This window comes from Cibotium barometz, chromosome 17 (assembly GCF_041138505.1).
Source record: "Cibotium barometz isolate CiBa-2024 chromosome 17, ASM4113850v1, whole genome shotgun sequence".
Taxonomy (NCBI): domain Eukaryota; kingdom Viridiplantae; phylum Streptophyta; class Polypodiopsida; order Cyatheales; family Cibotiaceae; genus Cibotium; species Cibotium barometz.
In genome coordinates, this window is record NC_141062.1 from 35,552,757 (window position 1) to 35,576,851 (window position 24,095).

Genomic DNA, 24,095 nt, shown 5'->3' on the forward strand with positions numbered 1-24,095 from the left:
TGAGCATTGATTTGGGAGCTTGGTGTACAGGTTGATATCGGCATTCATGTAGAGGCAGGCAGGTCTCCTGGTGACGAGAGCTGTTGTCGAGGTTCACAGGTACTTGCTCAGTTGCACGATGGGAACAGGATGGATGGCAGGTGTACAAGTTCATTGGGTACAGGTAGGTACCAATGGAGCAGCAGTTTGGAGCAAATGATTGACATCAGATTGTGCTTTGGGATGATGAGTTGTGGATGGTTGGTTCCACATGGACATGTGACTAATTGCTTGGGAGCTTGGCAGTTGGGGGTGTCGGGTTTTGTCAGGAGAGTTTTCTTGAGCTCAGTGCCATAGTTAACACCAAAGAGCTCATGGGGTGTTGCCACGTGATTGGGTGACTCATAGGGGTGTGTGAGTAGTAGTCCCATCACGCGACGGCGAGTTATGGATACAGGTTTTAAAGGTCAGGTGCCGGCAGGATTGTCAGCTACATTGCTGGATGTATGTTTCTTCCACTTGGAGTGTTAGTAGGACAAAGAGGCATTCTTGGACCGAGGGATACATGGAGATCCGGAAACCTTGTATAAGGAGATTGGTGCTCAACAAGCTCAGAGTTGGAGGCTTGAGTACCAAGGCTGATGTAGACATTGTGGGCCTCTAGGGTGTCTAGAGGGGATGCCAACAGGGAGACAGTTTGGCGGTGTTCTCTAAGGAGCAGATTTTTTCTTGGAGGTAGAGAGTAAGACGACATCCTTTCTTGGGCTGAAGAGGGAGCACATTGTGTGGACTTGTGTCATACAGATTGGGTTGGAGATATGGACATCTGGCAGTTCATTTTTGGATTTTGTTGGACTCCTGGATCGGGAGCAGTTTCTTGGAGTAAGTGGCAGAGGCGGGAGCAGATCGACTTCTCGACTTGCTTTGGAGGTTTCCTTTTCCAGCTCCTTGGACCGGTTTCTCTCCCAGGATCTGAGAGGGGGTGTTAGCATTATTCATCTCCTGGTAGTGTGCCCAAGTTGAGTACCAGGGGTGCCCAAATCTATCCCGGGCAGCACCATATTTTTCCCTCTGTTCAGGGCCCTTGGTTGTAGGGTTGGCCACCCTTATTCACATGTTTATTATTTTCTAATCGTGTGTCTTTTACAAAGCAAGTCAGCCAGCTCCAGTAGGGGCTATATAAGGCCAGGCTCTTACTCATTTGTAGATACCTTGACATGGGCTTCTAGGCCCGGATCCTCCCTCAGGGGAGTAGCTCATCATGCCCTCACTTACACGGACCACCCCTTGCACAGGGCTGTTTGTATCATTGCTTCTTCATCATTATGCAGATTCGTTTTCTTTCTTTCTGTGCCTATGTCTCACGCTTTCCGCTGCGCACTTTTCACAACTATCTCTTCTCATGTAGTAGCAAAGTTTTGTAAGGTTTTTCTTGAGGTGACTCCCTTCATGAGAATGATGAGGAGACGAAGAAGAGGAAGTTTGAGTCGAGACTTCAACTCATCTTCCAACATGGGCTTGAAATTCACCCAAACCAAACTCTCCAACAGCTCATAAATTCAGATGTGGAAGCAAAGACCACATGTCTCATCAATTTACTAGTAAGGGCAAGAAGGAAGAGGAGACCAAAATGAATGTAAACATGGTGCCCGATGTGCAGGGCAATATGGTCATGCAAGTAAATATAAAAAGATATGTTAAGCATGGGGGGTAGCTCAAAGATAAGCCAACTTTATTCCTCTTTGAGGATTGCTCCACTAACAACTTTATCTCCACTCAAAAGGTTTGCCGCCTTGGGGATAGCAGTAAGAGACATGGAATCGGAAATACATGCATGCACTGCCTTTGCCGAGAAGGATCCAAAGGTCACTCCTCTCATCGGAAATACATGCATGCACTGCCTTTGCTGAGAAGGATCTGAAGGTCACTCCTCTCGTTGGAAAGCTATCCAAAGCTACCTTGACCATGAGAATTTTCACCTCTCCAAGGATGTATTGCTTGAGAAATCATGCACGCCTTGATCCCGGCAATAGCTACAAAACAAATAAGATCTCTTTTATGTATACAGACTGAACATCTTATAGATGCAGGCACCTCGGGAGACACAGTCCCCATTGTATCTCATGTACAAATCAGTAAAGCAATGAAAAAGAGTCTTTCTTCATACTTGGTTTTTGTATGTGATGATGTGGAACATAGCAATGTGCATATAGATTCTCTTACTCATGATAGACTGAATTTCATGAGTATAGAGATAGGTAATAGTGGATTCTTTAGCATTAGGCAATTGTAAGTTTCAGTCCTTCTTCTATGTGAGGTCTAGAGATGTTCTCAGTTGCTCTCCTTCTATTGCAATATCTCATAGCGAGACACACACACACACACATCTATTGACTACAAAAGACCAGAGGGTCTATGATGTTACAATGTATATCCATGAAGTGACTAGATCATGGAAAAAACATAAAGAAGAAAACCAACTAGACTTGAAGGAAAAACATCCATGTGAATGTCAATGATGCAGTGATACAATGGGATGGGATCAATGCGGGTCCGCGTCATCAATGTCTGCATGTAGTGCTGCATGCACGGAAGCCTTTCTGTACTGATCCATAGCCCTAAGCCTGATTAAGAACAAGATATTGATTAAACATGATTAAGACACAAGAGAGACAAGAAGAGAGAAAGAAAGAAAGAAAGAAAGAAAGAAAAGACATATTAACGTCTATAGAAGGCCAGATTGGCCTATGAGACAAATCTATATACAACAAGTCCATGTCTTGAGTATCATGGAAAGAAAAACTAAAATGAAAAGCTAATCCTAGTCATATGCAGCTCACTATGCAGTCACTGTCTAGCATGCTATAGATGTACAATCATGATACATGGTATACTACTAATGAAAAAAATGAAATGAAATGAAATGATATATTAACGTCTTCAGAAGGCCAAAATGACCTATGAGACCAAAAAGGTTACAACAATTGGTGGATCTGATACAATGTCTGTGTAAGAAAAGCTAAAAACAACTAAACAACTAACTAAAACTGAAACAACTATGAGGAAAAGTAAGGTACTAGGAGCTCCTAATGGATAACATCTGGGAGGAAAACTCCAGCAACAAAAGTAAGCATCATATACATCACTATCCAAAGATGTCTCTCATCGGTCGATGGCGGATATCCTCAATGTCCTCCATGGTGAGTACTCTGACTGGACGTCTCCCATGCCGTGCTAGTATGGTCCTGATCCTCTGTTGTAGTCTCCGCCGGTGTCGAGATGGGCCTCTCATCTTGGGGTGCCTGGACCGCCCCAGCTCTATAGCCCGATCAATCACTGTACCTCTGGTGCGGCTATACTCTAGGGCTAGCTGCAATGCCTGCAGGCCTGACTGCTCAATCTCTGGTCGAAAGAAGTCTGTCATTTGCCTCTGTAGGTGATCCTGGTATCTCATGACTCTCGAAAGTGGTCCGAAACCCTCTCTGAATAGGCAGTGAAAACGGCCTCGTATCTCATAATATACTGGACAGTGACATATGTTATTTAATTCTGTCTCTGGCTCCATCTGGCACAGCTGACAAATCCTGGCCTCAGTAGGTACTCCTCTGAATCTGCCAGTCTCAATCTCTAGCTGGTGTGAGGATGTGCGCATCTGACCAATATCACACCGTACCCCATGAGAAAGATGAGTATCCATGTAGCTGGGTCTAATCACAAACCCATCCTCCATGAGCTGGAGAAGATGATCTCTATAGAAAGCCATCTTCGTACCAAGCTCGTGTGTCGGCTGTATCCATGTCCTCCTAGTGTCCAGCTGAGTCAAGTCCTGCCTGATAAGTCTGGTAATCTCTGCCCGTGTGAGAGAGAGGGAGGGTGCATCCAGGGAGTACTGAAATGGAGGTAGCCTGTCCATACTAAAGCCATGCAGTTGGAACCAAGCTGTCATCTGTGCATACCAACATGATCCGTCTCCTTGTGATGCCAACTGTCGTGAAGACTCCAGGGCTAAGCGAGCATATCTGTCTCTAGGGAGAGCCCAAGTGCTATGTATAAAGGAGACTGATCGAGTGAGTGCCTCTACTACCAATGGGGGGACAGCCATCTCTGCACGGATAATATCATGTGGTACGGAGGCCTTGGCCCTAATCATCCGGGAAATCATAGAAACCAAGGGCCTCTCCATACATCTCCATCCATCAGTGCTACCAACTCGGCTGTGGTGATCCACTGAGGGTCCCCATATCTCCACTCCATGCAGCATGGCTGAAGTGACCAAAGTGTCAAAGAGCCAGAGCTTTGTTCGAGGTTCCTGAAACTGAACCTACAAACACATCCTCTCTAGTCTCCCCAATGCTGCATAAGCTCTGGTCAATCTGGTCTCCGCTGCTCTCCTCAAGGAAAATAGTGGGTCACTAAAAACCACACCAAGGTAAGTATATGCATCTGTATACTCCACTGTCTCCTGACCATATGTAAAGGTGGGTACTGACCTCCTAACCCACTGTGCTGTGGTGTTAAACACCATCACCTTGGATTTACCAAGGTTAACAGACAATCCACTGTCCTGTGCAAACGAGTGCAATGCATCCAAATGACGCTGCATCCCCTCTGGAGAATCTGAGATTAGCACAATATCATCAGCATACAATAACAGCGGAATCCATGTCCCTGCTAGCTGTGCTCCTCTGTCACCCTCCCGCTCTACATAGTCCGAAACCTCATCCACATACATCCCAAATAAGGTGGGAGAAAGGGGGCAGCCCTATTTCACCCCAACAGTGGAGTGAACCATCTCAGATATATCCTGAGTAGTACGTACCTGCCCCACAACTGTCCTGTATAAAGCCATGATTCCCCAAATCAGCTCTGTGGGCACTCCCATCTCCTGTAGTCTGCGCATTAGTCTGGCTCTCGGTACTGTGTCAAAAGCTTTGCGGAAATCCACAAAGCAACAATAAATCCTCCTGCCATATAATCTGCCCTCCTCAATATACGCTGCACACTTATAGTCCTAATGGTAGCATGGTTAGATGTAGAAGTGCTACCATTGGTGCTATAAGGGTAGTCCTTCAATTTTGATTTTATGTATAGAAAGGTGCATAAAGAATTTATTTTTATTCCAAAAGAGTTATTCTCATCAAATATGATTTTATGCATTGAAAGATGCATAAAGAAATTTATTTTTATTTCAAAAGAGTTATTCTTATCAAATTTGATTTTATGCATAGAAAGGTGCATAAAGAAATTTATTTTTATTTCAAAAGAGTTATTCTCATCAATTTTGATTTTATGCATAGAAAGGTGCATAAAGAAATTTACTTTTATTTCAAAAGAGTTATTCTCATCAGTTTTGATTTTATGCATAGAATGATGCATAAAGAAATTTAATTTTATTTCAAAAGAGTTATTCTCATTAAAATTAAATTTATACAGCCAGCCACGCCTCAAAGGGGAGGTGCTCAAAGAGCTCTTGATGAAGAACCTGCTCCCACACAAGTGCAGAAGAGATGGGACTCTAGGGGTGCACACGCCATGTCATTGATAGCCCTTTCAGTGAAAAGGACTATTATTCAGCACATTCGTTCTTGCAAGACATCGAAGCTTGCATGAGACACATTGGAAGCAATGTATCAGGTACGCAAGCAAAAGCAAAGAGCTTTAAGCATGGGAAGTCTAGCAAGACTAGTCATGGACAGCCCTCTTCTGGTGGTGAAAAGTCTGACAAAGGGGATGCAAACAAGCCCAAAAAGAAGGACAAATGTCACTACTACCATAAGCCTAGACACTACATCAGTGAATGTAGGAAGCGCATTGCAAAAGAGAAAAGGAAAGAAGCAGGCAATGCAGTAGCAAACTCTTCTGATGACAAAGCACAGCAATCAGCTAATGTAATCCAGGAAGAGTACACTTTTTTGGTCACATGCACTAGTGGCACACCAAGTGCTTCAGACAATGATATGTCTTGCATTGCATCTGACAGACAGGATGTATCATGGTATTTTGATAGTGGTGCTTCGAGCCACATCACTTCATGCAAAGATGTATTTCAGCACTTGGTTTATGCTTCAAATGGCCGCACTGTATCATGTGCAGATCATACCACATATCCAGTAAAGGGAATTGGCAATGTCATACTTATTGCAGCCAATGGTGCCAATATATGTATGAAAAATGTATTGTATGTTCCAGGGATAAAGAAAAATCTGCTCTCCGTCTCAGCATTAAACGACCAAGGTTTAAAGGTTGAATTTAAAGATGGGAAGTGTTTGGTAAAAGACCCATCAAAGGGTTATGAAATAGTCACTTCTGGAACACGATACAAAGGCTTGTATAAGCTGGACAGCTATGACAAGCGTACTTATGATGCAAATACAGTGGCTGCCCACACTCCTGCTATGCATGATGCAGAGCTATGGCATGCTCGTTTTGGACATGTAAATTTTCGGAGTTTGATGCTTATGCAGAAGCATCATATGGTTGATAATATGCCGCCTCTCGAGTCTCCAACAAGACATGTATGTGAGGGGTGTATTTTGGGAAAGATGCAACGAAAACCATTCCCCAAAGATGGAGCTGTTAGAGCTGAAAGTTGCTCATACATAGTGATGTATGTGGTCCAATGCGGACACCATCCATAGGGGGGCATCTTAACTTCGTCACACTCATTGATGACTACTCTAGTTGCTTGGGTTTACCCTTTGAAAGCGAAAGCAGAGGTGTTTGCATGCTTTCGAGACTTTGTAGCAATGGCTGAAAATATGTGTGGATGTAAAGTCCAAACACTCCGCTCAGATAGAGGTGGAGAATACATGTCAAATGCATTCAAGGATTATATGCTTCAAAAGGGCATCAAACACCACTGTACTGTGCCTTATACACCGCAGCAGAATTGGTGTAGCTGAAAGGAAAAATAGATCTCTCATGGAGATGGCAAGATGCATGGTGAAAGCATAAAAGTTGCCTCACAATTTTGGATGGAAGCTATAATGTATGCAACTCATGTGTTGAACAGGTGTCCAACAAAAGCTTTGAAAACCATAACACCATTTGAGGCTTGGTATAGCCGAAAGCCAACAGTGGATTATATGCGTACATTTGGGTGTTTGGCATATGCACATGTGCCAGAACAACTCCGAACAAAGCTAGATGACAAAGCAATGAAATGCATTTTTGTGGGCTACAGCAATGAGAGCAAAGGATACCGTCTTTATAATCCAACAACACGAAGGATTTTTGTCAGTAGAGATGTGGTATTTGCTGAAAATTCAGAACAGCCCATGTACAGCTCGTATAAAAGTAATGATACAGGCATACAGGAATTAGGGGAGATTCAGATCAGCCAGCCCCTACACAAGAAAATCCTCATGTAGAACAGCCAGCCATTCAGCCCCCTTCTCTGGAAGAAGTGGAAGATCTTGTCAAGGAAGAGCAAACAGCCATAGACACAGCCAAGTCAGCGCCAAGATGGTTGCTGAAAACTTTGCAAGAAAGCAAACTTGCAGCTCCACTCACAGGTAGAACAAGGGCTAGTTCCAGCCATGCATTGAATATAATTCGTGGGGAGTCTGCATTAGCCATGGGTGGTCTCTTTGATTCAAAAGAGCCTTCTTCTTATGAAGAAGCACATGAGAATGAGCATTGGGTGCAAGCTATGCAAGCTGAAATCTCTTCTATCATGAAGAACAATACTTGGGATCTTGTGGAATTGCCTAAAGGCAAGCATGTCATTGGAACAAAGTGGGTGTACAAAGTCAAAAGAAAGTCTGATGGTACTATTGACAGGTACAAAGCAAGACTTGTGGCTAAAGACTACTCCCAGAAAAAGGGAATAGATTATGAAGAGACTTTTGCTCCTACTTCGAGAATGACCGCAATAAGATGAGTGATTGCATTGGCTGCACATAAAGGATGGAAAGTGCATCAATTGGACGTCAAAACTGCATTCTTAAATGGGGATTTACAGGAGGAAGTATATGTAAATCAGCCCATTGGTTTTGTAGTTCCTGGTGAGGAACATAAAGTATGCAGGTTACACAAAGCATTGTATGGGTTAAAGCAAGCTCCAAGAGCTTGGTATGATAAAATACATGCTGATCTAACCAGCCAATTGTATGTGAAGAAAACCGGTGCCGATATTCTCATAGTCATCTTGTATGTAGATGACATGCTCATTACAGGTACTAGCAAAGCACAAATTTCAGATTTCAAAGCTGATGTGAAAGCTGAATTTGATATGTCAGATTTGGGGCCTTTACACTACTATCTCGGCATACAGTTTATGCATACAGATGATAGCATTGTTATGCAGCAAACTAAGTACATAAAAAGTTTGCTAAAAAGGTTTCACATGGATGAATGTAAGCCCATTTCTACTCCAATAGAACCAGGTGTACGGCTTACTATGCATGATATTGGAGAGCCTTTTGAGGCCGGCATTTACAGCCAGGCAGTGGGATGTGTCATTTGTTGAGCAAATTCATGCACAGCCCAGGCACAAAGCATCGGCAAGCAGTCAAACGCATTTTTCGTTATCTTCAGGGTACCCTGGATCTTGGTTTGTTCTATCCCATGGGAAGCAGCTTGCAACTTTATGCATACAGTGATTCAGATTGGGCTGGTGATTATGATACCAGGCAATCTACCAGTGGGAATTGTTTTTTTCTTGGCAGTTCCTGCATATCTTGGTTGAGTAAAAAGCAACCCACTATTGCCACATCTACTTGTGAGGCTGAGTACAAGGCAGTCTTCACAGCCACAGTAGATTGTGTATGGTTGAGGAGATTATTGGCTGCTCTTCGTGAGTGTCAGCAGACACCCACCACCATTCTCACTGATAGCCAGAGTGCTATGGCCGTGGCACGAAATCCAGTATTTTATGCACGTACCAAGCACATTGAGATTCATTATCACTATGTCAGAGAGAGGTTACATGCAGGGGAGATCAGTTTATCTTACTGCCCTACACAGGATATTGTTGCAAATCTATTCACAAAGGCTTTACCTCGAGAAAAGTTTGAAGCTTTCCCCAAAGCTTTGGGCTTACTCTCATACAGAGACTGATCTGCTAGCTTGTACAATTTCACACTTCCACTACAGGGAACACGAGCAAAAAACGCAGGCAGAAAAACAGCACAAGCGAGAGAGAGATGTAGGCGTGTAACTCTGCTCTGATATACACAAGAAGATCCCGAATATGATACAAAGAGTGGTATGGGGCTGGGGGCCTATTTACATGCCCCCACATGTGCAGTCGGCCTGCTGAAAAAGGCTCCACGACTGCATATGCAGTCGGCCAGCAGCAGCAGGCGAGTCCCACGACTCATACAGTGCAGTCAGCCATGTCACAGATGCAGTCGGCCAGGCTCTGGGTCCACCTGCCACTACTAGACTGCCTCCCAAGCCACAGAAAAATGGAAAAAATAGGGGGAAAATGCGGGGAGTGAGGAAAAATGATAAAACACCTCATAAGGGCGGGCACACCCACAACAAAGGCCCTGGTGTATAAAACTGGACAGGAGATGACTTCTAACACCCCCTCTCAGCTCCTGGCTGTGTAACCAACCACTAGGAGCTGGGGTGCCGCCTGAGCAAATCCTGAGAGAGCGACTTCGTGAAGAGGTCCACCGTACTGTCCTCCGTCGACGAACAGAACTCTAGCAGGATGTCATCAGCAACGATCTGTTCACGAACAAAGTGCCTCTGGATGACCATGGGTTCCTCCAGTGGAAGCCCAAACTTGCAATGTAACCTCCTCCTGCTCCGTAAAACTGCTCCTGGGCCATAAGTAGATCTCCTCGTGTCCGGATCTCCTCCCCAAACCGAGTCACTCCAACCGTGGAGTCGGACTCCATCCAACAATCCCCCTCCTGTGTACAAGAGTCCCTGATCCTTCGCATGCCGCAGAAACCACAGGAAACGCAATCCTGCCTCCCAAAGAGTCATCCGCAACCATGAGCTCAACCGCCTCATCAGGAAGCTCCCGTCCAATCTGGTGTCCATCAACCAAATCAATGAACCATACAGCTTCTGAGTCACAGAGACATCACACTGCTCACAAGGATCAACACCTGTTACGGTGCACAAACAAGTCCTGGAAACCTGATGAAACCTGTCAACCACCCCCTCTGAATCCGGAACCACAAAGCCTGGAGAAACCACCTCCTTCTACAAGTAAGCACCTGCCACCTGCCTCGCTTTCCGAAAGGTCCTCGTGGAAAGAACATCCTCAACTACTGGAAGTTCTATGTCCCGAATACTACGAGACATCAGAGCATAAGTGACCTGTTCAGCTTCCTCTGACTCACGAACACAAGAACTACCAACATCAGTACTGGAAAGTTCCTGCCAATTGCTGCCATCTACTGGCAAGCTATCCACCACCTGGTCTCGGAAAGCCCGCACCTGCAGCGTATCCACACTTAAGTGGCCATTACCAGACTGCCACTCATCACAAACCTGAGGACCTGGGAGAGAGAGTGCTGAAAGCTTGTAAACTCCATTCTCCACTCCGCCTTCCCAAACCACTTGGCCTGTTGCGTTGTCCCAGAGAGCAACAAAATGCTCATCAAACCCCACCCGTACGCCAGTCTTGCAAACCTGATGCACTGACAACAAATAAAAACCAAGTGCCGGAACATACAACACCTGGGAGGAATGCTTCCCCCCTCTGCCATCGGGAACTATCTCCATCCTGCCCTCACTCTGAACTGGGATAGTGAACGTATCCCCAGTAAGAATATGACCAGAAAGCCTGCAGAGATCCTGTAAACCGGAACGGGAAGGAGTCATGTGCCTGGAAGAACCACTATCGAGAATCCACTCCCGAGTATCCGTTGCAGAGAGTCCTCTAATCTCCTCCCTGCCTGAAGAAAATGAAGCATCGGTGTCCATCACCTCCAGGTGCACAAAAGCCGGAGTCTTCATGATTGCTGCTGAGGAGTCTTCACCCTTCTCGGTGTTCCGCTTGGGACACTGCCTCCAATAGTGGCCTTTCTCGCCACAATCATTACAGGTCCTTTCTGCCTTCAGTTTCTCGCGGTCAGCATCGGACTTCTTCCCAGAAGACTTCTCCGATGAAGCCTTCCCTTTGCCCGAGTTACGACCTTTCGACCGTTGGCCAATAAAGGCCTCCGAACCTCCACCCTGAGGAGGGTTCGTGAATCGTTCCTCCTGGTCCAGGACCATGGGCACAAGCTCCTCCCACGTGATGGTGCTGAGCCTGCCACTAGTAATCAAAGAGGAGTAAAATGCTGAGTACGAAGAGGGCAAATGTGACAGCAACGTGATGGCCATGTCCTCTGACGATATCTCCTTCCCAGCCCGAAGAACTTCTTGCTGAAGAGCAAGCAGCTTGTTAATATGCTCCCGTATCGTCGATGACTTTGCAGGGCTCATAACCCGCATCTGTACTTCCAAGGAAATCCTCTTCATGGGCGATACCCTGTTGTAAAGTGAGGCCAAATGCTGCCATATACCTCTGGCCAGCGTCATATGCTTTACATGATTGATTACCTGTGGTGTGCAGTTGAGGAAAATAAACGAACGAACCCTGGCGTTGACACGATCCCACATCTGTGTCTGAGCCTCCCGGTCCTTTCGGATCGACGGTAACTCCCCTTCCTCTACTTCCGGCCGTGGAACACCAACAACGACAAAATCGGCGAGGTCGTAAGACTCCAGAACAGATTCCATCATCACCTTCCATATGCCGTAGTTGCTCCCGTCCAACTGACGGTCCACCGGGAACGTGGGGAGTGTCGGGATCTTCACATGTCTCTCGGCCATCTCAAACAGATCTGCCATTGCGGGGATGTACTCTGAAAAGGGTGGGTGGGTGGGAACAAAGAAGAACTAACACCTGCAAGTGGCTGTCCAGCAAATCAGCCCGCCTTCCTCTTGCTTCTCCTCTTTCCAAACAGTCCAAAACAATCCACCAATCAGCCACAAAACAATCCCCCTCTTGCTCACACAAATCCCAAGAACTATCTAGAGCCTAGGGCTCTGATACCATGTCAGAATACTCAGCGGAGATGATGACCAGATCTGGGAACACAGGAGCACAAAACGCAGGCAGAAAAACAGCACAAGAGAGAGAGAGATGTAGGCGTGTAACTCTGCTCTGATATACACAAGAAGATCGCGAATATGATACAAAGAGTGGTATGGGGCTGGGGGCCTATTTATATGCCCCCACATGTGCAGTCAGCTTGCTGAAAAAGGCTCCACGACTGCATATGCAGTCGGCCAGCAGCAGGGGAGTCCCACGACTCATACAGTGCAGTCGGCCATGTCACAGATGCAGTCGGCCAGGCTCAGGGTCCACCTGCCACTACTAGACTGCCTCCTAAGCCACAGAAAAATGGGAAAAATAGGGGGAAAATGCGGGGAGTGAGGAAAAATGATAAAACACCTGATAAGGGCGGGCACACCCACAACAAAGGCCCTGGTGTATAAAACTGGACAGGAGATGACTTTTAACAGATTTGTAGGCATATGCTCACTTATGGTAGTGCTATGTGTGAACAGGGCTTAACCAAGGGCACTTTTTCCCATGTGGTTTTTCCCCTTGGATATCAAGTGTGAAAGGACACTCTACATATAATATTTTGTACTTCTATATTATATGGATGTGACACACATGCAAGGGTTGACTTGCATTTTGTGGCTACCACACTTTTGGCTCTCTCTCTCTCTCATTTCTATGTGAGCTTCTCCATCCTGCACCTAACCCTAATGTGCAGGTTTGTGTGTGTGTGTGTGTGAGAGTCCAACACCAACAGCTCTACATGTGTTTTGCAGGTGGTAAGTGTCCCCAAAAACCCAATTTACAGCTTTATGATTTCACGCACTAATAATTATGGGTGCAAGTTCACACACACTTATAAGTCACCGGACAACCTATAAGCTATACACACTAGGCAGCAGGACTTATTTAATACACGTGGCAATCAAAAGACGGGTTCTAGAAAATATTTGGGCCATCTTCAACTAGGCGTCCCCTTCAAGACCTAAAAAGGACACTTTACAACTATTATTGGCGGAGGAACTCTATTATTGAGAAAAACTTCAAACTTGTGGTAGGCGTCTGCTTTTCTAGGTGCATGGGAGCTGGTCGCTTGATTCTACAGGCTGTTTACAACCATCTACCGCGACAAACATGTAGGCATATGCTCACTTATGGTAGTGTTATGTGTGAACAGGACTTAACCAAGGGCACTTTTTCCCATGTGGTTTTTCCCTTTGGATATCAAGTGTGAAAGGACACTCTACATATAATATTTTGTACTTCTATATTATATGGATGTGGCACACATGCAAGGGTAGACTTGCATTTTGTGGCTACCACACTTTTGGCTCTCTCTCTCATTTTCTGTGTGTGAGCTTCTCCATCCTGCACCTAACCCTAATGTGCAGGTTTGTGTGTGTGAGTGTGTGAGTCCAACACCAACAATTGGTATCAGAGCTTCAGTCCAGGGCCTACAGCTGACTATGGATTTCCGTCGAAAACGCAAATTACGTCCGTAGCGAGCTTTTCGCCGCCGCCGCCAAGCCCGGCTGGCTTCGTTACTGGCCAGCTCTCCACCACGCCCTCTTCTGGTGGTGAAAAGTCTGACAAAGGGGATGCAAACAAGCCCAAAAAGAAGGGCAAATGTCACTACTACCATAAGCCTGGACACTACATCAGTGAATGTAGGAAGCGCATTGCAAAAGAAAAAAGGAAAAACGCAGGCAATGCAGTAGCAGACTCTTCTGATGACAAAGCACAGCAATCAGCTAATGTAATCCAGGAAGAGTACACTTTTTTGGTCACATGCACTAGTGGCACACCAAGTGCTTCAGACAATGATATGTCTTGCATTGCATCTGACAGACAGGATGTATCATGGTATTTTGATAGTGGTACTTCGAGCCACATCACTTCATGCAAAGATGTATTTCAGTACTTGGTTTATGCTTCAAATGGCCGCACTGTATCATGTGCAGATCATACCACATATCCAGTAAAGGGAATTGGCAATGTCATACTTATTGCAGCCAATGGTGCCAATATATGTATGAAAAATGTATTGTATGTTCCAGGGATAAAGAAAAATCTGCTCTCTGCATCTGACAGACAGGATGTATCATGGTATTTTGATAGTGGTGCTTCAAGCCACATCACTTGACATACTTATTGCAGCCAATGGTGCCAATATATGTATGAAAAATGTATTGTATGTTCCAGGGATAAAGAAAAATCTGCTCTCTGTCTCAGCCATAAACGACCAAGGTTTAAGGGTTGAATTTGAAGATAGGAAGTGTTTGGTAAAAGACCCATCAAAGGGTTATGAAATAGTCACTTCTGGAACACGATACAAAGGCTTGTATAAGCTGGACAGCTATGACAAGCGTACTTATGATGCAAATACAGTGGCTGCCCACACTCCTGCTATGCATGATGCAGAGCTATGGCATGCTCGTTTTGGGCATGTAAATTTTTGGAGTTTGATGCTTATGCAGAAGCATCATATGGTTGATAATATGCCGCCTCTTGAGTCTCCAACAAGACATGTATGTGAGGGGTGTATTTTGGGAAAGATGCAACGAAAACCATTCCCCAAAGATGGAGCTGTTAGAGCTGAAAGTAAATTACAGCTCATACATAGTATGTATGTGGTCCAATGCGGACACCACACATAGGGGGGCATCTTTACTTTGTCACATTCATTGATGACTACTCCAGGTTTGCTTGGGTTTCCCTTTGAAAGCGAAAGCAGAGGTGTTTCCATGCTTTCAACACTTTGTAGCAATGGCTGAAAATATGTGTGGATGTAAAGTCCAAACAATCCGCTCAGATAGAGGTGGAGAATACATGTCAAATGCATTCAAGGATTATATGCTTCAAAAGGGCATCAAACACCAATGTACTGTGCCTTATACACCGCAGCAGAATGGTGTAGCTGAAAGGAAAATAGATCTCTCATGGAGATGGCAAAATGCATGGTGAAAGCACAAAAGTTGCCTCACAAATTTTGGATGGAAGCTATAATGTGTGCAACTCATGTGTTGAACAGGTTTCCAACAAAAGCTTTGAAAACCATAACACCATTTGAGGCTTGGTATAGCCGAAAGCCAACAGTGGATTATATGCGTACATTTGGATGTTTGGCATATGCACATGTGCCAGAACAACTCCGAACAAAGCTAGATGACAAAGCAATGAAATGCATTTTTGTGGGCTATAGCAATGAGAGCAAAGGATACCGTCTTTATAATCCAACAACACGAAGGATTTTTGTCAGTAGAGATGTTGTATTTGCTGAAAATTCAGAACAACCCATGCACAGCTTGTATAAAAGTAATGATACAGGCATACAGGACATGTTTGATGGACTATTACCCATTGCAATAAGGGGGGATTCAGATCAGCCAGTCCCTACACAAGAAAATCCTCATGTAGAACATGTGGAACAGCCAGCCATTCAGCCCCCTTCTATGGAAGAAGTGGAAGATCTTGTCAAGGAAGAGCAAACAGCCATAGACACAGCCAAGTCAGTGCCAAGATGGTTGCTGAAAACTTTGCAAGAAAGCAAACTTGTAGCTCCACTCACAGGTAGAACAAGGGCTAGTTACAGCCATGCATTGAATATACATCGTGGGGAGTCTGCATTAGCCATGGGTGGTCTCTTTGATTCAGAAGAGCCTTCGTCTTATGAAGAAGCACATGAGAATGAGCATTGGGTGCAAGCTATGCAAGCTGAAATCTCTTCTATCATGAAGAACAATACTTGGGATCTTGTGGAATTGCCTAAAGGCAAGCATGTCATTGGAACAAAGTGGGTGTACAAAGTCAAAAGAAAGTCTGATGGTACTATTGACAGGTACAAAGCAAGACTTGTGGCTAAAGGCTACTCCCAGAAAAAGGGAATAGATTATAAAGAGACTTTTGCTCCTACTTCGAGAATGACCGCAATAAGATTAGTGATTGCATTGGCTGCACATAAAGGATGGAAAGTGCATCAATTGGACATCAAAACTGCATTCTTTAATGGGGATTTACAGGAGGAAGTATATGTAACTCAGTCCATTGGTTTTGTAGGGGTTTTGTAGTTCCTGGTGAGGAACATAAAGTATGCAGGTTACACAAAGCATTGTATGGGTTAAAGCAAGCTCCAAGAGCTTGGTATGATAAGATACATGCTGATCTAACCAGCCAAGGTTATGTGAATAGTCCAGCTGAAAGCACATTGTATGTAAAAAAAACCGATGCCGATATTCTCATAGTCATCTTGTATGTAGATGACATGCTCATTACAGGTACTAGCAAAGCACAAATTTCAGATTTCAAAGCTGATTTGAACTACCAAGCACATTGAGATTCATTATCACTATGTCAAAGAGAGGCTACATGCAGGGGAGATCAGTTTATCTTACTGCCCTACACAGGATAATGTTGCAGATCTATTCACAAAGGCTTTATCTCGAGAAAAGTTTGAAGCTTTCGGCAAAGCTTTGGGCTTACTCTCATACAGAGAGTGATCTGCTACCTTGTACAGGTTCACACTTCCACTACAGGGGGGATTTGTAGGCATATGCTCACTTATGGTAGTGTTATGTGTGAACAGGGCTTAACCAAGGGCACTTTTTCCCATGTGGTTTTTCCCTTTGGATATCAAGTGTGAAAGGACACTCTACATATAATATTTTGTACTTCTATATTATATGGATGTGGGACACATGCAAGGGTAGGCTTGCATTTTGTGGCTACCACACTTTTGGCTCTCTCATTTTCTGTGTGTGAGCTTCTCCATCCTGCACCTAACCCTAATGTGCAGGTTTGTGTGTGTGAGTATGTGAGTCCAACACCAACAAAACACCCACCAAGTGTATGGGAGATGCTTTCCGGCTCCTTCTGGAGGCTTCCCTACTGCTGGTCAACTGGTTTACAGCCCTGAAAAGTGGCTGGTCCTGAAAAGTGGCTGGTTAGGTCCAAAAACAAGGGAGAAGAGCTGGTCGTTTTCATCACGACGGGTTCTCTACTGACCAGAGACTTACAGGCTTGTGTACAGCAGCTGCTGGTCACTTCCTTTTGTGCCTACTGAGGGCTGGTTGACTGCTGTAAACAGCCTCTCAAGGCTGGTCGACTTGTTCTGTGAGCCATACAGGAGGAAGGTGAAGATGCAGGGTTGTTCCGGGCTGATGTGGGAGTGCTATGGGCTGTCCATAGTTGTCATGCATGTGCTTGATGCCGGAAGTGCCCTCTTGTGCTGAGGATCGTCAACGAATTCTGCATATGTTTTTGTTTTGCTTTCATAGTGTACTGGAAGAGATAGGTGCTAGCCAATGGAGAATCCCTAGGCACCCGTGAAGTTGTATTTGGAAGCAGACTCCTTTTTGGTAATCTAACTATAAAGGGGGGGGGGGGGGGGGGGGGGTTAGCCCATCTACTGGCCCCTACTGTGGTGTACTATGCAAAGTTGTCATCTTCTTTTATCTGGCATGCTTATGTCTATTTCTAAATTTTCATGATTGATAAGATTTTCGTGTTACACTTGCCCTTCCGTTTACAGTGATAGCGACAGTAGTGACTAGAACTATTATTTTTTTGCTTCTCTAGGTAGTAAACTGCCATTTAACTTTTAAATTTTGATTGATTGCTTATAGTATGTAACCCGTGGCATTTGAGTCATGTGTCATGTGCATGAAATGCCATGGACATTCTCAGAGCTAATCCAAAAGGGGCAGCCAAGAAAAAGACCATTAAAGCTAGGATTTGGAGCACAAGGTGCAATGTGGACTTGGAGCAAGGCTTGGAGGATTTGGAAGGCTCAGTCGGCTGCAAGAAAGTGGAGTCGGCTGTACCAGAAGAGGTCGGCTGCAGCAGCAAGCGCTTCAATTCATGGAGAGGCGTAGCCCGACCAACATTTATGGAGTCCAAGCCCAGTCGGCTGGTCCAATAGCAATCGGCCAACTCTTCTAAGTTCAAGAAGCCTATAGAAGGCATAGTTTGCTCATTGTGTAATTCATTCAACTCTTTAGGAGTTGGGTCCAAGTTAGGAACAGATTTTGGTGAGGTTCACCTTTTGTATGAAGGCAGCCTAGGGCTGTAGAAAAGTACCTTTTTGTACTATATGAAATATACTGAATTTTCAGCCATCTCTCTCTCTCTTCTCTCCCTTCTGTCTGCGTTTTTGCATCAGCATGTTCTCAGTGGTGTTTAGGGCTGAAAGAAGACCCCCAGAGCTTCCGCGTGTTACATCATGGGTACTGAACATTTAAGTGATTCCATTTCGTGAAACCTGTTTATGCTTTTGTTTATTGATAGCTCTCATTTTGGTAATTGTGTTGTTGTTCAGAAATGAATTGTTTTTCAAATTTAAAGTTCGCAGTTTTTCGTTCTTTTTTCTGTATATATATACACTATATAGTATATTTTTTTACGTTTTTACGTACCTTACGTATTTAACGTACCTCAAAATCTCAAGCCGTACTTGAATGCATACCTTACGTACCTAATTCGTACCATACCTTATGTACCTTTCCACCTTGCTAGGGTGTCCATGGTCGCATCTTCTTCATCAGTTTTCTTCTTCCGATTTTTTGCACACTATGAGCTGCAGAGGGGGTATTAGAATTTGTGCATCTCAAGTGTTGTGGGTTCTCGAACTTTTATTGGCATATTCATATTTTCCCATGTTTGAACCAATCGTGAGGATTTATGCAGGTTGTGGGACTACTGTCGGCCAGCTTTAGGGCAGTCGGCCAAGCTTCATGGCCTCCTGCGTCCCTATATAACGTCCTCTTCCTCTCATCACTTGTATCCAACAATCCAATCATTCACAGGCACTAGTTCTACATCATCTATTGGCTGATATTGCCATTGTAAAAGCCTCTTGCTACATAACATGATGTTCATTGTCTAGTGTCTCTCTCTCTCTCTCTCTCTCTCTCTCTCTCTCTCTCTCTCTCTCTCTCCCCCCTTTGCTCACACTTTCTCCTATGTTTTGCTTCCGCATTTTGCAAGTTTATCACGGACAAGGCGTCGGGTTCAATAGAATATGACTCGGCCATCCATCACTGACTTCTTTGGACCTAATCAAGTGCACGTGACAGATCCTAAATCCCGCCAACGCTCGAGGGGATTGGGAGACCATTGTCAAGACATCACCCGCCGCCCCCAGACCCGAGACCCACTCGCACCTTGCACACATAAGTTGTATGGGATTGGACGAAGACACTCCTAAGAGCCAAACATCCCCATCCTCCAAGTTGTCTAGGATTGGGCAAAGACACTCCCAAGAGCCAAGCGTCCCCATCCTCCGAGATCTGGGCCCTCTTTCCACCAGCTCCAAATCTGCCAGCAACAAAGCGGCTCGCCTTGAGTAGTGGACATTGCCGCATGTACACCATCATAGAGGAGGATGACATAGGATAAGCACCAATGGTCATATCGACCTTCTCATTGTACATGTAGGACCCACATCTATTTTCTTTGGCAGTTTTTTTATCTCCATTTTTATGATCTTAAATTTACACATGGAACTTTTGTAACACTCGGTCTCATAGACCCATTGGGTCTCTAGTAGGCGTTGATCTCTCTCTCTCTCTCTCTCTCTCTCTCTCTCTCTCTCTCTCTCTCTCACACACACACACAAAACCATCCACCCACCACAATCAAAAGAAAGTGCGAGGCCTCATTGTACACTTCTTCGTGCACAAGGCAAGCCACCCAACATGTCAACAGCTGAATCTCTTGGGCTGATACCTTGGTGACAAAGCAAATATTCATGTTGCTTTGATTGAATCCAGCAGACCATGGTAAGAAGATTTGATTAGAGGAGTAGGGGGTCTAATACTAGAGCCCACCGGCCAATAGGTGACAGGCTGCCAACACGCAGGAACGGGTCCCCTGCATCTATCTAAACAGGCTAGTAATGAAGCTGTGAGAGAGCTCACATAGTTAAATGCAAGATATATGCCAGTGTACCCTAACCCGAACTCTCAGGAAACAAAAAGAAAAGCATGCTGTGACGTGGATAATAAAGAGGTACACTAACCTGCATTATCATTAGAATACAAGGTAAGACTTTGGAAGAAAAGCATGTGTGTGCAGAAGAGACACTAACCTGAATCCTTGAGTGTGGGAGAGAGCCTCTGCACCAGGTCGTGCCACCACTCTGATTCAATCAGTCGCTGGGAAGGAACCTCTGGGGGATCGAAAGAGCCCTCTATCCTCTCATGCTGGCCCCTCTTCCTTTTCCTCTCGAGTCCCACCTTCGATGGAGCCATAGCCTGAAACTCATCAATTGAAGCAGCACAGCCCCTAAGCAAAATGTGGGTTTTTGCTATCTTCTCGAGCAGAAACGTGGGTCATTCTATTCTTGTAAGATCGGCCTGTGTTTCTGATGAGGTAACAGAGTCGTTGACAGCTCTTTTTCTCTCTAGTTAAATTTCCCTGAAATTTTGACAGAAAATATTTTTGCTTTTTCCTGAGAAGTAGGTTTAGGACCTTAAAATAGAGTTTCAGCCTAGATTAAATTTTCAAAAATTTAAGAAAAAATATTTTGGGCACCCTCTAGTTCTTGTCTACAAGTGTTTACACATTTCTCCCCGCCCAAAGTTCTCCAACCAATCTTCTTCAAGTGTTTACACAAGTTCGATGGTAACAAATTGAGCAGGCACATCAAATGGTTTCTTCAAAAGTGGGCAAGGGAGATGTGTTAAAAGAATATTTATATTGGAGAGTCACATAAGCAATTATAGCCTTCTTGAGCCAATCACATTAAAGTAGTTCCAAAGATTAGGCATGACCAATGTGTAAACACAGCATTGCGCATCACTTACAATCATCATTACATTCTTAAAAAGTTCCCGCAAACTACCTGGCTCTATTGTGTAAAGGCCCTAAGATTTCTTGGTTCTTCTCCTTCTTTAACAAAACTAGTATTGCACCCGCGCGTTGCTGCGGCCGACCAAGGTTCCAGAAAAGAACTATTCCCTCTCTACAACCATCTCTCTCTCTCTCTCTCTCTCTCTCTCCCTCTCACACACACACATGCCCTCTCCCTCTCTCTGTCACGTACACACACTCTCAAATGTTGAAACTCTCTCTCTCTCTCTCTCTCACATGCACACACATATACACACCTGCTCTCTCTCTCTCTCTCTCTCTCTCTCTCTCACACACACACACACACACATGCACACACTCCCTCTCTCTTCTTACACTCTCCCACACATAGAAGCACTCTCTCTCTCTCTCTCTCTCTCTCTCTCTCTCTCTCTCTTTCAATCTCTCTCTCTCTCTCTCTTTCTCACGCACACATACACATATGTAAATATATAGTATATACAATATTATGTTTGAGATACATAAACCTATACATAGACACATATACTTATACATATATACATGTATTTAAAAATATAAATACAAACATCGACATAATTTAATTAATTTTGATTAAATTTTAATGTACGGAGATGGGTGATAAGTGTACATATGTATGTATGTATATATAAATGTAAATAAAAACACACACACACATGTATACACACATATACATATATGTTTTCTATTTAATTTATATTTTATTAAAAGATACTTTTTATTCTCTTTCTCTCTCTTTTCACCCTCCCTCATTATCTCTCTCTCTCTCTCTCTCTCTCTCTCTCAAGCACATTCTACACAGATGCAGATGTACGCACATGCATGCATATACTCTCTCTCTCTCTCTCTCTCTCTCTCTCACACACACACACACACACACACATACACACCGCACATACACTAATCTAAACGCACACTCTCTCCTCCCACTCTCTCTCTCTCTCTCTCTCTCTCACACACACACACACACATGTACACACTGCACATACACTAATCTAAACGCACACTCTCTCCTCCCACACAAACTATCTCCTACATAGAAATTATCTGTCGTCTCTCTCTCTCTCTCTCTCTCTCTCTCTCTCTCTCACACACACACACACACACACACACATGTACACACCGCACATACACTAATGAAAACACACACTATCTCCTCCCACACACACTCTCTCCTACATAGAAATTCTCAGCCTCTCTCTCTCTCTCTCTCTCTCTCTCATGCACACACACACACACTCTCTCTCTCTCTCTCTTCACGCACACTCTCTCACATAGAAACTCTCTCTCTCTCTCTCTCTCTCTCTCTCTCTCTCTCTCTCTCACACACACACACACACACACTTAAATAGATTTACACACATATATATAATTTTAATTAATTAAATTTTAGATTAAATTTTAATGGTAGGGATGAGTGGTGAGGTGTGCTCACTCTCAAATAAATGCATCTTTCATGTAATCTCTCTCTCTCTCTCTCTCTCTCTCTCTCTCTCTCTCTCTCTCTCACACACACACACACACACTCAATTCATACATCCACCTATAATCATAAAAGACCACCTATAATCGTAATAGACCATACAATTATCTTGTCAACTCAACTCATACATCCACCTATAATCGTAATAGACCATAAAGTTATCTATACTCCACCATTGTGGAGTAGCAAACCATTCAACGGCTAGTGCAACCTTTTTTATTTTGTGCTCTTCCAAACTGACTACCAAAACGACTCACAGCTATGGTCCTCACAAACGACTACCATCAAAGACTTTAACATTTGTACACTTGGACATTGTCTCTCGTAAATGGTGTGCACCAAGGATGATCCTTCTTAGCCCCATGATGCCATCCATCAAACAACTATTTTTTATCCCTTGTGATTAGGTTAGGGTGGGTGACTGACTACAACCATAAACATATGACTCAATGTCCATTTTGTTAATTATCTCATGTAAATAGTTGATGTTATGAGATTTTTATCGTTAGACAACTCTTTTTAATAAGTCTTTTTACATGCATAACCATATAGGTAAAGACATAAATCAAAAAGTCATATGGCCAATACTTATAGGTGAAAATGTATAAAACATATAGGTGTAGAAATAAATAAAAATTCATTTAGCTAATCATTATATTAGGGTTTTCATACCTAATGTCCATGGTTAAGATATAAAACCCTAATGGCCTAATGCTTGCCTATAAATTTGAACACTCAAAAACCCTAATGGCTACTACTGCCTATATGCACATGCACATGCACATGCACACTATTTATATATACATGTTTTTTCTTTAAATGCCTTAAAAAAAAGAGAGTCTTTCGTCGTAATTAACTATTTTCGATCCTGTTGAGGCATAATTGTTAAAAGAAAAACAGCGTTTCATTTTCTAGGAAAATTTTTAAATGATCAAATATTTTGTTTTTTTCTCAAAAGCACGCGCATTTTATCTCTAAAAATACTATTTTTCCCTACAATATTATGTTTTAGATACATAAACCTATATATAGACACATATACTTGTACATATATACATGTATTTAAAAATATAAATACAAACATCGACATAATTTAATTAATTTTGAATAAATTTTAATGTGCGGAGATGGGTGATAAGTTGTGGTCACTTTTAAATATATAGATAGATATATCATACACACATCTAAACACACACACACACACACACACACAAACATATATATGTATATATATATACATACATATGTATGTATGTATATATAAATGTAAATAAAAACACACACACATATACATATATATTTTCTATTTAATTTATATTTTATTAAAAGATACTTTTTATTCTCTTTCTCTCTCTTTTCACCCTCCCTCATTACATCTCTCTCTCTCTCTCTCTCTAGGTCTGCCCCATCTCACACTCTCTCTCAAGCACATTCTACACATAGATGCAGATGTACACACATGCATGCATATACTCTCTCTCTCTCTCTCTCTCTCTCTCTCTCTCACACACACACACACACACACACACATGTACACACCGCACATACACTAATCTAAACGCACACTCTTCCTCCCACACAAACTATCTCCTACGTAGAAATTATCTGTCGTCTCTCTCTCTCTCTCTCTCTCTCTCTCTCTCACACACACACACACACACACATGTACACACCGCACATACACTAATGAAAACACACACTATCTCCTCCCACACAAACTATCTCTTACATAGAAATTCTCAGCCTCTCTCTCTCTCTCTCTCT

At 43.6% G+C, this 24,095-nt stretch overlaps 1 protein-coding gene across 1 annotated transcript in view; it reads right to left on the minus strand.

Moving 5' to 3' along the window:
- LOC147629930 (protein ANTAGONIST OF LIKE HETEROCHROMATIN PROTEIN 1-like) overlaps positions 1 to 20,442 on the minus strand; it is a 47,763-nt gene extending 27,321 nt beyond the window's left edge. The window contains exon 1 of the mRNA XM_086811462.1: positions 20,085 to 20,442. Coding sequence (XP_086667588.1) covers positions 20,085 to 20,247 — 163 coding nt within the window. The 5' untranslated portion in view covers positions 20,248 to 20,442. The remainder of the gene's footprint in view (positions 1 to 20,084) is intronic.
- Between the last annotated feature and the right edge of the window lie 3,653 nt (positions 20,443 to 24,095).